The 12,483-nt window shown below is 37.4% G+C and overlaps 3 protein-coding genes across 8 annotated transcripts in view; 2 read left to right on the top strand and 1 right to left on the bottom strand.

Moving 5' to 3' along the window:
- PIGF (phosphatidylinositol glycan anchor biosynthesis class F) overlaps nucleotides 1-7,383 on the bottom strand; it is a 24,347-nt gene extending 16,964 nt beyond the window's left edge. Inside the window, exons 1-4 of one of the 6 annotated variants that reach the window (XM_075749076.1) lie at nucleotides 7,231-7,383; nucleotides 6,529-6,779; nucleotides 4,822-4,913; nucleotides 3,821-3,937 (exon numbers count right to left, since the gene is read on the bottom strand). In XM_075749076.1, the coding sequence (XP_075605191.1) occupies nucleotides 3,821-3,937; nucleotides 4,822-4,913; nucleotides 6,529-6,756 (437 nt within the window). In that variant the 5' untranslated portion in view covers nucleotides 6,757-6,779; nucleotides 7,231-7,383. Of the gene's footprint in view, nucleotides 1-3,820; nucleotides 3,938-4,821; nucleotides 4,914-6,528; nucleotides 6,780-7,116; nucleotides 7,173-7,230 lie in introns of those variants that run through there. The other 5 variants (XM_075749077.1, XM_075749078.1, XM_075749079.1 and 2 more) reach the window with 5 other exon arrangements.
- CRIPT (CXXC repeat containing interactor of PDZ3 domain) lies at nucleotides 7,311-12,483 on the top strand. Its single transcript, XM_075749081.1, has 5 exons — nucleotides 7,311-7,369; nucleotides 7,598-7,663; nucleotides 8,051-8,105; nucleotides 8,771-8,874; nucleotides 11,731-12,483. Exons 1-5 carry the CDS (start codon nucleotides 7,354-7,356, stop codon nucleotides 11,793-11,795), a joined length of 306 nt encoding a protein of 101 aa, XP_075605196.1. The 5' UTR covers nucleotides 7,311-7,353; the 3' UTR covers nucleotides 11,796-12,483.
- SOCS5 (suppressor of cytokine signaling 5) overlaps nucleotides 8,771-12,483 on the top strand; it is a 97,975-nt gene continuing 94,262 nt past the window's right edge. Inside the window, exon 1 of the mRNA XM_075749070.1 lies at nucleotides 8,771-8,874. The gene's annotated coding sequence lies outside the window, so the exon portion shown is untranslated. The remainder of the gene's footprint in view (nucleotides 8,875-12,483) is intronic.

Below are 12,483 nucleotides of genomic sequence, written 5' to 3'. Positions count from 1 at the left end.
CACATGACATTTTATCTGGTAAATCTACACACATACTGCTACACCATATGGAGATATCAGACTGAGTCCAAAAGCAAAACAACAGAATTAGCACGGCACAGTGCCCAAGTGAAGAACAGCCATTGGCAACCATTTGAGCTGCTAATTCAACTGCCGCAGCATGGACACTGGCTACTCAAATACAACCTGACTTGTCCTCCAACATTATCCTTCAGGAACGATGCTTTGATTATTCTCTTTTCTGTATGGAATGTCACCTATTGGGATTTTTGCAGGTATTCTTTAACCCATGAACCCATCATATCATTTGCACGAAGTTAACAACTCCAGCAACATTTATAAAAAAATAAAGAAATCTATAAAACTCAAATTTTAACTACAAATAAACTATAACTAAAAGTATGCTGTAGGCAAAACTGACGATATTTAAGATGATAAATGGCTACTAGTGGCACAAACACCTTTTAAAGCCTAAAGTAATTATTTAACCCCTTGAAATAATACAATACATTATGTGCTGGTTTTAAATAAGAGGATAATTAACATAAAAGAATTTACTAAGACAGCTATTGGATAGACAAAATCTGGAATTCTGTGCTGTGGCAGGACTGAAATACAAAGTAGCACACCACTTTGATGATGCCCACCTTTACAAAGACTATTTCCAAGTCTGTAAGAGCGTGCAGTTCACAAATAAGTGATGAAATAGGTGAAATAAATTCCGAAAGGAGCCCTAAAGTTATAGTTTTATACAAGCGCCAAATAAAATCTATTTCTCACCCAGGTGACATCTTATAATTGCTCTTATACCAAAAAAATTTAACACAATTACTCAGACTAGTGATTTGAAATAAACAGTCTCCAAAAAGAGCAATAAAAATCAGCCACCAAAAGCTGCTTTCTTAAAGGCTTTTATACAGGAGGCTATTTTGGCCAACAATTACTGAAAAGCATTTAAAGAACAGTCACCTGCTTCTACTAGTGCCAATAACCCTTTCTGTACCTTTTATTTCCCTCTACCCACTTATGGCAGCACATGACAGTATATGATCAGTGTTGTGACATTGGCCACAACACTAGACGTCAGAACACAGAGTCCAGAGATGGCTGGCATAGGCCCACTCCTTCCCAAACACAGAGATAGTGAAAAGAGCCCTATTTACAGCTTGCTTACTTAGAAATGAAGTTTTCATGATGTAGCTTACTTTTCTCACACATTCTATGTACATACAGACTACAAATATGTGCATAAGAACAAATTGTTCAAATTTCTTAAAGTAATTTAAAAAAATATCTATTTTTTCCATCTAATCAACATTTCCAATTCAAAAGTGTACTCAGTTTGAAAACGTAGAGCACGTGCAATTTTCCGTCTGAGCTACAGCTATGTTTCATACGATTGTTTCCTGTATACAAAAACACCCAAGAACACCTCCCCTCCACCCTGCCAACAATCCAAACTTTATAATACAAACTATAAACCTGTGGTGCTACAGATTACATATTATCATGAGACAGCACATATAATCCACCTCCTAGAGGCATAGGCACTTAAAGACTGATCTTGTAGTAACCGTATTAGAAGTGATTTTGCTAGCAGTTGACTGCACTTCCAAGTGCTGCAAGTGGAAACAGAAGCTAAGCATCTCTGCAGAAAAAATAAGCACTCTGCAAGATTATCCTCAAAATATTTAAGTCGGACTGACTCAATTGTACCATAGCTACTATGATGCAATACATTACATACAAGTTACCTGAATGTAACTTTGTGAATCGTCCTATGACAACACATTACGCGCATCAGTATTTTCACACTAGACCACCTAACACATCGCAGAAAGCTATCCAGAGCAATAGCTAAGTAATTAATATTTGTTACTTTTTACATTTGATATATCAAGATAAATTTTCTTTTTGTTTTGTCTTTTCTTTCTGCAAATACAATTGCACAAGCACATTTTGATCTTATAAATATTGCACAGGTAAATAAGAGTAACAAAAATAAATGCCACTGGTTACTTTGGTCTGAATTGTATTCTGATATTTTTAAAACAAATTTCTTTTTCATGCTAAGCTATACTCTCAACGAGACTGTCCAGCTTGCTGTCCCAGCGCAATTTAATATGCTAGACTCTTCTTTCAAGGCAAACAGCCGTGCTGAACTTACCTAACTGTGCTTTTCCTCCATTCAACCAGTCCCACCTCATTCCACATGGTTAAGTTAGAGACAGCCTTTTAATACATCATGTCTATACTCAGCTCACGCCCAAGTGCAAGACGTTCCAACTCATTCATGAGGTCAAATGAAAAACCACAGAATTATTTTTAAAAGAGCAGCTTGCTACAATCCATAGAAAAATTTGCTACAATATTTCTTTGTAGTCTATTTTCATTCAAAGGCTAGTCTAAATAAACATCATTATTAAATACACATTTTATTTAAAGAATGTCACATAGCTCACTAGTAAGAAGTATGCACAAGTTGTCACAGCAGAAGCGTCAAAACAAGACAACCCTGTTTCCTATGCAATAATTGTGCTGAAATAACATTAAGATCGAGACTATGAAAGAAACAAATTGACAGGCATTCAAAAAATCTAACCTGGCACAAAGACAGACTTCTGACAAACATCTGCCTGACAAACATCTGTATTCAACTATTATTTCCAGTTTCAAAACCTCCAAAGATGACCAAGTGAATCAGCAATGATTTGTTTTACTAAATAACTCCATGCTTTTACTAAATTTTTGCAAGGTGTCATTTCTATTACTCTATTCATGCCTTCCACTGAAAATAAAAAATCAAGGATTCAAGATACTTTTCAGTAAGCTGAGACCTGAAATAAACCAAAAGTCAGTATCTGAAACTACTATGAAAAGTCTGCTTTTGTCCTCCTCTACAGAAGTTTAAACCAAAAGTAACTCCACAGGTCAGAGGTGTTATACAACTTTTCACTTTCTTTTGAGATAAGACTTCACCCTTATGAACTATTAAAAGGGAACGAATGCTAACATCTTATTAAACCTCAAGCACATGTGGGGCTGCTTTATGTTTTAGTGTCCCAGCCTTTCAAAAATCCTGTTATTTAGTAAGTGAAAAAAGGCAGAAGAGATAGAATATTTCTGAAAAATACATTATCCTTGATAGATGCTAATGTCATGGCTGTCACTGAAGTGAAAATGAGGTAAAAAGGCTCATTTTACTCTAAACATACTCTTGAAACAATTTAATGGTTGAAAACTCTGACACTGAAAAGAGCTTTGAAATTTAAAAAAAGAGCATGGGCAAAAGTTACATACTTAAGACCACAGTAAATGATATATAATTTTCACCATTGTATTCAAGTTAAAAATACTATTAAAATAGTGTTTGTTTTGGCTTGTTATTCGTATTTGAAAAGCTGTGTTCACAAAGGTACTATTGAATCATGTGCAAGAGTTTCCCTTTACAGCTTAGTCTCAGGTCTCCTCTTTATTTGACAATCATCATACTGGACTGCACAATGCTTTTACACCAGTAAAATGTGCATTTGAACCTTCACATCCTTCAAACACATACATAGTGAGATTTAGTGTCTGGACACCAAGACAGTTTTGGTGTCTGGACACCAAAACACCAGGTTTCTGAATTAATGCGTTCAAAATAAATAACAGTTTTGTCAGAAAAGCCTTCATAATAAGCCTGTAATTACGAATACGAAAAACATCAATAATTCTGAAAATTTTCCTTTCTTTACAAAAAAATCCACGATATATTGTTTACATCAATTCTGTCCATTTCTATTCTGGCTAAAATCAGAAACTTCAGAACAGAACTTACCCGTTTTTACTAAATACCCGTATCCATGCCTGTATGTTCGGTCCCAGCATACACAAGCATTGTAAAGTAGTAAAGGTAGACAAGAGAACTGCAAACAAAAACGTCTCAGTCACTGACCTACAAAGAAGGAATATTACAAAACTTAAGTGAGGTAGTTACTAATTTTCTAAGAGTTCCAAACTTTAGGAAAAAAAAAAAAACCCTCTATGTCCACTTGTGAAAGCATGCATGGTTTATTAAACCTCATGTGGAAGAATAAAGTATTTTCTTCTTACTCTGTGGAACAGTAAAGATGGAAAGAATTCTGGTATCTGTTATCTCAACAAAGACTGAACTGCAGTAATTATTTTAAATGCCTGGTACCTGTAACATTTTAAAAAACATATGTGTACCTCATACAAAACATACGTTCTGAATTGAAGTACACTTGGATATTTACTTCATTATTCCATTTATTTTTCTAGTTTGATGTTGTGGAAGCAACCATGAAACCAAACTACACGATGCCATTGTTAGTCAATAACTTAGTACTTTTCTCAGAAATCAGACTGCTTCACGATCCTCTTTTTTTTTTTTTTTTTTCTTTTTTAATCATTCCTAAAAATTAAAACAATAATATCAAAAGGATAAAATCTATGCCAGATGCATGTTTTAGAATCTTACGGGGAAAATGACTAAATGAAACTTGGAAAAATGTTGGTACCCATATGTTTAACATAAATAGTAAAGTAAAAGGAGTTGTTTGTAACTGTCTTGAACAACACATGTCCAAATACACAGAAATTGTAAGAGCCAGCTTCTAAAAAAAAAAAAACAAACCCCACAACCAAAAAAGAAATCCAAACCATGCAAAACCCAAACCAGCCACCCTTCTTCCCCCAGCCAGGAGCTTTATCCTTTAACTTCCAGTGTACCATGAAATACACAAGTACTTATACCAACATCTGCAAGGAGAACTGCCCCTTAAAACGTTTAGAGAAAAGTAGAGTCTTCTGACTTACTCTATGAGAGGTGCTCCATAAAGAACAATAATCGCATGAAATAGTATGCAAGACATGAAAAAGTATATACAGCATTTTAGAAATCTGGATATCTAAAAAAGAGCAATAAAATATCAGAATAATGTTTCAAAAGAAAAGAGAACATAAGTAAAATACACAGTCTATATCTTATCAATAGCACTGTACTCTATTTCTTTAATTTCAGCTACAGCACAATATGATAATAGCATGGCATATTTCAAAACAGTTTTCTCTATGTTTAATACTTTACATAGTTAATTAAAAATGACCACACTCCATCTAAATTTTTTTCATGCACCCTAATTATAAAAGGCAAACATACAAAAAAATAACTGGAAATGACAAGATAAAAAGAGATAATTTTATTAGATATTTTTACATTTCTGTTTTACATCTGTTATGTCCTTTCATTAAAAGACATCTTTCACAGAAAGTGAAAAAATATTTAAGAGCAAGAAAATATGTAATATGAAAAAAGACATTCAGAAACAAATGTAATACTTAAAATTAAGTGAAATAAAAACCACCACATTTTGAACTTCGCATCTTAAGTTCTAAATCCATTTGAGAAATGTCCATGACTTTCTATAAATCTGCAAAACACATATAATTTTCTATGAATTTAAACAACAGTTTCTGGGTACTCACTATATCATACAGAAGCTGATAAACAGTTCTGGTAAGGTGTGTTCTGATCAGGTCACCAATAGAGATCCATAATTACACTTGAACACTTTTTTGATATTTATTCCTTATGCTAGGCTGGGATGAAATCTCACCTAGAACACGAAGCTTGCTTCATTTTAAATCACAGATGGTTAACATACTAGTTTCCATAATGATTTTGTGTATTTCACACCCCCCTCAGTCAGCAAAACTAGACAGAACTTTTGCATACAAAGATACTGCTTTTAGGGATGTTAGCTTAAATGTTTAAGAATCACCACATCAGAGCACTTAACCCTGTCTGACTCAGTAAGTTGGGAGTGCCAGACTATCTACCTGACTTCAAAACACTGGTGTAGTCCCCTACTCCTGAAGAAGTTGTGCTTCTCCAAATTCTCTCTGTTCAAACCTATTTTGTTGGGATTCATACCTTTAATGTTCCCATGACAAACTGTTACTACAAAAATTTCTCCCAGATTTAGATTCTTCTGTACGCAAACTTCATCACTCAAGGAAATGTAGTCATTTTAACACTTTTCCATGTCATTTTTAAAAATTTACTAGCTTTGTTTAAATTGTAATGAGCTTATCTCAAATTCTAAAGACTATTCTTAAGTTATTAGAAACTTACAACTACACAAGAGAAAAGTGTTTCTTCGTAACACTGAAGGTCAGGCCTGGACTATGAAATGAGTTCTGCACCCATTCAATTTTGCTGATTTTTGCCACCACGCAAATTGTTGGAAGACCAACGGCTGGGACTACAAACAATGATATATTGACAAGAAAAAAGAAAGGCACAGAATCACTCACCTGAACAGGTTATTTACAGGTAGAGAAAGTTTTACATCACAAAAATATTGGAGAATTTATTATTTCAAAAGGTAATACACTCAGTTCATTCATGGAAAACAAGAATTCACTACCAAAAATTGTCTTCTTTCTTATTTGATTATGTCAGTGAAAGAATTTGCTTCCCCTCCATATTGTCTGGTAGCAACTTAAGAATAAAAATCTTACCTTGTGAGCAAATGAACTTCTCTTAGGAGTCAGATTTGGTTTAAGGACTAAGTGCAATATTATATTAAGGGTACTAACACAAACAGAACAAATACACAGCCACGCGAGGTGCGTTCCCAAAATTGTGAATCCGTCCAAGATGAAAGCCGGCACAACTGCTGTCAGAACAATTGTAAAAACACAGAGAAGGTTGGCAGCCAAGAGCCTCCTTATTTCTGCTTCTTTCATTGTGTTCCCTATTAACCGGCCACCTGCAAGAGAACAAGTCGCACCCCGTTACTGAAACACCGCAAGCACTACAGGGTAAGGTTTTTTCCTCGTCGCCATACACGAGGCAAAACTCTGAGCTCAGTCTGGGGCAAAAGTGATTATTTTAAGGCAGAAGAATATCATTCATTTAAAAAATCAACCCCAAACCCACGGACACAGCAGCACTGCGCTCTCAGAGCTGAGCGCTGGCTCCGAGCGGGCAGCCTGCCCCCGCACCGGCACCCCTCACGCCACCGAGCGCGCTTCCTGACAGAGGAACCGCCTCAGCCCCTGCCGCGCCCGGGCTTTCCCGATGGCCCGCGCCGGGCTTCTCCTCACCGCCCCCCCTCTAGCCGGGATACAGCGGCGGGGCGGCCCCCTGACAGGCCTCGCTCGGCGGCAGCTGTCCCGGGCTGTAGGGGGTGGGTGTGAGGGGCCGGGGCCGCCTCTTACCGCAGCGTCGCTGCCGCCGCCGCGGTGCGCGCGCGGGGCCGCCCGGCAACGGAAACCGGCGGCGCCTAGACGTCAGTTCCGGGGTGGGTTCGGAAGCGGCTGGTTGTTGTGGTGGGGGCCGCCATGGTGTGCGAGAAGTGTGAGTGGGCTGAGGGGGTCGCGGAGCTCTGCCTGAGCCTGCCGGGCGCTGTCCTGTCCTGTCCTGTCCTGTCCTGTCCAGCAGCTACGGGTCCCGGGCTGTATGGGGTGGGCCGGAGGTGGCGGTTCCCTCTGTGTGAACTGTGGTTATCCCACAGACAGCGCTTGTTGCGGGTGTTAACGCTGTGTAGTTTCAATTTTTTTTCCTTTGTAATGTTTCCTTATGTAGGTGAGAAGAAACTCGGTACGGTAATCACTCCCGATACCTGGAAAGATGGTGCAAGAAACACTACAGGTAATCTTGGGGAGGTTTAACGCTTGTTTTTCAGGTTTCTTAAGGCTATTTGGGCACCTGAGCTATCTTATGATATTAAGGCAAAAATTTGAGATAATTAGGTTAATTTTTGACTCCTGCAGTTTCTTTCCCATGATAATTTAACGCATTGGAAATTTATTTGCCCTGAGCTCTTTGGTATTGAACTGGGGTTTTTTTTCCTCTTTGTATGGAATGATGATACATAGAGCACAGTATAAAGTATTCTGTTGTCCTGTGCTCTAATGCTGTGCTATAAGTTTTATTTTTCATTGTGACTTTATTTGCACCTGTGTAAAATCTATAAGTTTTCTAAAGTATGTTTGGAACTGGGAAATTTATTGGTTTATGGTTTTATTCTTTTTGTAGAAAGCGGTGGCCGCAAGTTAAATGAAAACAAGGCATTGACCTCAAAGAAGGCAAGGTTAGTATTTAATACCGATTTTGACTAAAAAAGTCAGTTTGCTGTAAGTGAGGCCTGTTTTCTGCATATCTGGGCAACTGCTCAAAACTTATCCAAAATACACTTTAAAAAAAAAAAAATTTGTGGGCATTATGACATTTGATTAAAAGGTATAAGTATGTCCACGCATATTTCATGGGTGCTTTCCGCTGAATTGTAGAGCGTGGACAACTATTTTACTGCAGTTCTCACCCAAATTGCTAGGGTTTGATGCTTTTGTTAGGAGAGGAGCTGGGAAGACTTATTTTCTCTAAGATTGCCGGTACAATTTCTTGAGCATTTCCTTAATGTCTGGGGGACGTTCTGTTGTGCAAGGAGGGCAAGGCACTGCTGGAAGGTGTTTTAAGTTCAAAATGGTCTTGTATCTTACTAAAAAGACATATTTTTAGTTCTGCTTTTGTTAAGTTTTTGTCCGTAATGCAAGAAATCTCTCTTAATGGGGAAAGTGGGAGCTTTTCAGTAGACTTTGTGCAGCATATTAGAAATAATCCTTGTATGTCCCTTTTCTAAATTACGGTTTTTGCTGGAGTTTCTGTCTGTGCCCTCTGGCTTAGACTTTTTAGGATGAAGTGGAGGAAATACTTTCTTTCCAGGTATATAAATAAAATGCTTTTCCTTTTTCCCAGGTTTGATCCTTATGGAAAGAACAAATTTGCAATATGTCGGATTTGTAAGAGTTCTGTCCATCAGCCAGGGTCTCATTATTGTCAAGGATGTGCCTATAAAAAAGGTGAGTTTCATCGAGTACCAAATTACCCGAGTTTGGTTTGAAATTAGAGAGCAAGTGGAACTCTTAAATTTGTTTTGCCTTACAAAGGGAAAGCTAAGATGAGATTTAGTTGCTGTCTTCAACTACTGATAGGCAGGTGTAGAGAAGATGGAGTCAGACTCTTCTGAGGTGCACAGTAATAGAATAAGAGACAATGTACATGGGTTAGAATGTGGAAAATTCTGATTACATATAAGGAAAGCAATTTTCATTGTGAGGGTGGTCAAATATTGTAATAACAGGGACCCACAGAGGTTGTGGAATCTCTACAGGAGATACTCACCGCTTGACTTGAAAAGCTGTCAGCCAGCCTTATCCAAGTTGTCCTGCCTCTGCCCTGCTCAAAACACAGCCTAGAGACTGCTGGACATCCTTTCCAACTGAAGTCATTCTGTGATTCTGCTTCTTTTAGAATGTTTCTAGTATCTAAAGCAGTAGAATTGGAAGAATAACTGTAAACTTAATCTTGGCAATTGCGTAGAAAACTCATCTAGCAAGTTTGATTTTTCTTAGTTTAAAAAAAAAAAAGTGATTTTTTTTTTTTGTGAAAATTGCTTGTTGCAGTCTCTTTTCTACTTCCTTCTCCCCTCTCCCCTTTTTTATAATAGTTAAATCTAAAACTCTAAATAGTGGTCTCAAAAAAAAAAAAACCCCCAAAAAAACCCCAACAAAGACCAACCCAACCCCACCAAAAAAACTACTCCACCCTCAACCCAAAACCCCAACACCCCAGGCCCATCTACCCGCCAAAAAAACCCTACAAAACAACCAAATATCCAACTTCTGATCTTGGTAAAGTGATAGGCTAGCTTAATAAAAGTAGAATACCTGGGGAGTAAAAGGCAAAGAGGGGAAAAAAAAAATAGAGTTGTAAAAGCAATTAAGAAAGTGTCTCTGAAGGCAAATCATGCTCATGGTTGTCTTTGTGCCTGCTTGTATTCTTACACATTCAGTGGCTTAATGTAAGCCATTGAAAGGTTTGATTCTCTAAAAAGAGAGTCTGGTCCAGTTGTGAACATGCTTGATGCATTGTAAGTCAAGCTTGGCTTAAGATGAAACTGAAAAATGAAAAAGAAGAATGTAATCGTTGTCTCTAGAAAGCAAGATATTGCACTGTGCAGTACATGATGTATAAAATCTTTCTGTACTTAGGAGTTACGTGTGAATGACAACATTGAAATTATGCTCGTACCTGGATGCTTTCTAGCTCCCATTTTTAGTATTGTTAAAAACTGTTCAAAAATTCCTGGGGGGGGGGGGGGGGGGAATCAATTTCAAGCAAATTTGATGGAGAGCCTTGAGGACATCAAACTTTTACTAGTCTTGTGATTTTGAGTAGGTAAGCAAAAGGGCTCAAACTTGTAGGGGGAAAAAAGCAACATGAACATTTATTAATACTGAGGAATCCACATAGCATGCAAGACATGGAGTGAACCAATTGTTAGATGTAGAGCTACAACTAACCAGTAGTAACTTTTGTTTATGAAATTACTTTAATTGATCTATAAATGTGTACTGTGTCATTGAGTCAGTCATTTAGCAGCCTGCTGTAGGAGGGTTGCCTTTTCTATTTGCTAGATGCTCACCAGATGGCTGCCTGAATCCCATATGGTAGAACCTTGTCTTAAACTTATGGCTGGTTTGGGTGGGCTTTGGGATTTTGTCTTTGCTTGTGTATCTTTACAGGTTGAATCTGGTTTCTTCATAAAATTTAGAACTCTTAAGTGCTTTAGGTTCTAGTTCAGACCATCGAAGACATGATTGTGGCATGTTTCTTCAAGCAAATGCAATCATATGGCTTAGCGCTTCAACTGTTGCCTATCTCTGAAATTGAGAGGCAATCTGAAGTTAATTACTCCTCAATTTAGACCTGAAGTGAACAGCTTGTGGGCTGGACTTTGCTCTCCAAAGTAAATCATGTGGCATGTTCCCTGCTGTTCTCTTTCCTAATGGACTCTTAGATATGTATCCAGTCAAGATATGAAAGCACACAATTTGGAGGCAGTTAACGGGAATAGTTGCCACTTGACGGGTTGGTTTTTTTTGTGTCTGCTGATGAATTGTCTTGTAAAACGAGATGTGGCCCTACCAGACAAAAGATTTAGCTCCTTTCTGCTTTAGGAGGGAAACAGAAACAACCCACCCCTCTGCTCTTGCTGACCTTGTGTACTTTTTGCTCCTCTAGTCTTCTGACTTGTCACTCTTTGGGTTTAGGTCGAAGTCCTCTGAGTCATCAGTGGTCATCTTCAACTCTGAAGTATTCTTGGTGTCCATTGTTTCTCACTTCTACGACTCTATGAATAGCTTAATTCTATGAAAGCGTATTCTTCTCAACTTTCTCAATTGTCTAAAGCTCCCCATCTGTTAGTCTTCCATTTAGCAGTCAGTTTATTGGTGACTATATTTTCTTAGCCTAGCTACTTTCTGTCCATCTTGGGCCTCGGTTTGGCTGTAGGACTTACAAAGATTAATAATACACCATTTTTACCAGATGAGAGCCTTTCCTGGCTCTCTTCCAGTGTTCCAGCAAATGACAAAGGCTTCAGGCAGTGTTGTGAATCATAATGCTCTCAAAATAGAGCTTTTTTTTTTTTTTAAGTGGCAGTATTACACATGCTGCAAATAGTGATTTGCATTAGAAGTCATATTATTACTTTCTGAATTTGCAGTATCTGGTGAGAAAATGCACAGTTAGATTGTCAATGAGAGCTCGCTTAATTCTTTGAAAGTGATCTTTACAAAAACATAGCAACTATGTTTTTGAAGAAAAACTTTAATGATTTTAAAATAATTTACACACCTTTTGTGTGCTTATAGGCATCTGCTCAATGTGTGGCAAGAAGGTCTTGGATACGAAGAACTACAAGCAAACTTCTGTCTAACTGTATTGATTAGTCTTTTTATGAACTTTAACTTCTGTGTCTTTGTACAGTTAGTTTTCTCTAAAATAATTTGTGAATATTACTTTCTGGAAGAGAATACATTTACTTGGAATGAGATGAGAGGTAAAGACAGCCTGATTGTTTGCCTAGAAATGTACATGATATCTGGTTTTTGTTGTTTTAGCACTAATGTTAACTGATACTTTAATGGTTTGCAGCAACTGATACAGTTCAAAGTGAATGAGGAAATCCTAGTGGATGGGTTGAAACTACGTTACCATCATAACACAGATATGAGATTAACACTTGTATTCTTTTGCAGTATCTTGAGTCTTCTGCTTGTCTGATAGTAATATTTTCTAAATGTATAAAATATAAGCTTGTATCGCCTCATTAAACTAGTATCTTCATTTAGTTCTATGCTTATAGATATTTATATTACTCTCACCCCAAACTATTACATCCTCCCTTCTAAGTATTGTTTTCCAGATTTTAATGCAATTGGCTTGTTGAATTTTGTTTCTACCTACAGTAGGGTTGGTTAAATTACAAATTGTTAAACTACTGGAATCTAGTGTGTTACTCTGCTGTTAAGACTGATTAGCTATTCCCTTGTTAGCTTCTCAGGAGGCTTTACATATGGTATCTGGTGGTCCAAGGCAATAAAATAATAAGCATCAATTTCTAA

Source organism: Balearica regulorum, chromosome 3, assembly GCF_011004875.1.
Source record: "Balearica regulorum gibbericeps isolate bBalReg1 chromosome 3, bBalReg1.pri, whole genome shotgun sequence".
Lineage (NCBI taxonomy): Eukaryota > Metazoa > Chordata > Aves > Gruiformes > Gruidae > Balearica > Balearica regulorum.
The sequence above is the reverse complement of the archived record's forward strand: the minus strand, read 5'-3'. Positions and strand labels throughout refer to the sequence as shown.

Coding starts and splice junctions, on each gene's coding strand:
- CRIPT (XM_075749081.1), top strand. Junction 8,106..8,770: donor TTGACCTCAAAGAAGGCAAG/GTTAGTATTTAA, acceptor CCTTTTTCCCAG/GTTTGATCCTTATGGAAAGA. Junction 8,875..11,730: donor AGGATGTGCCTATAAAAAAG/GTGAGTTTCATC, acceptor GTGTGCTTATAG/GCATCTGCTCAATGTGTGGC.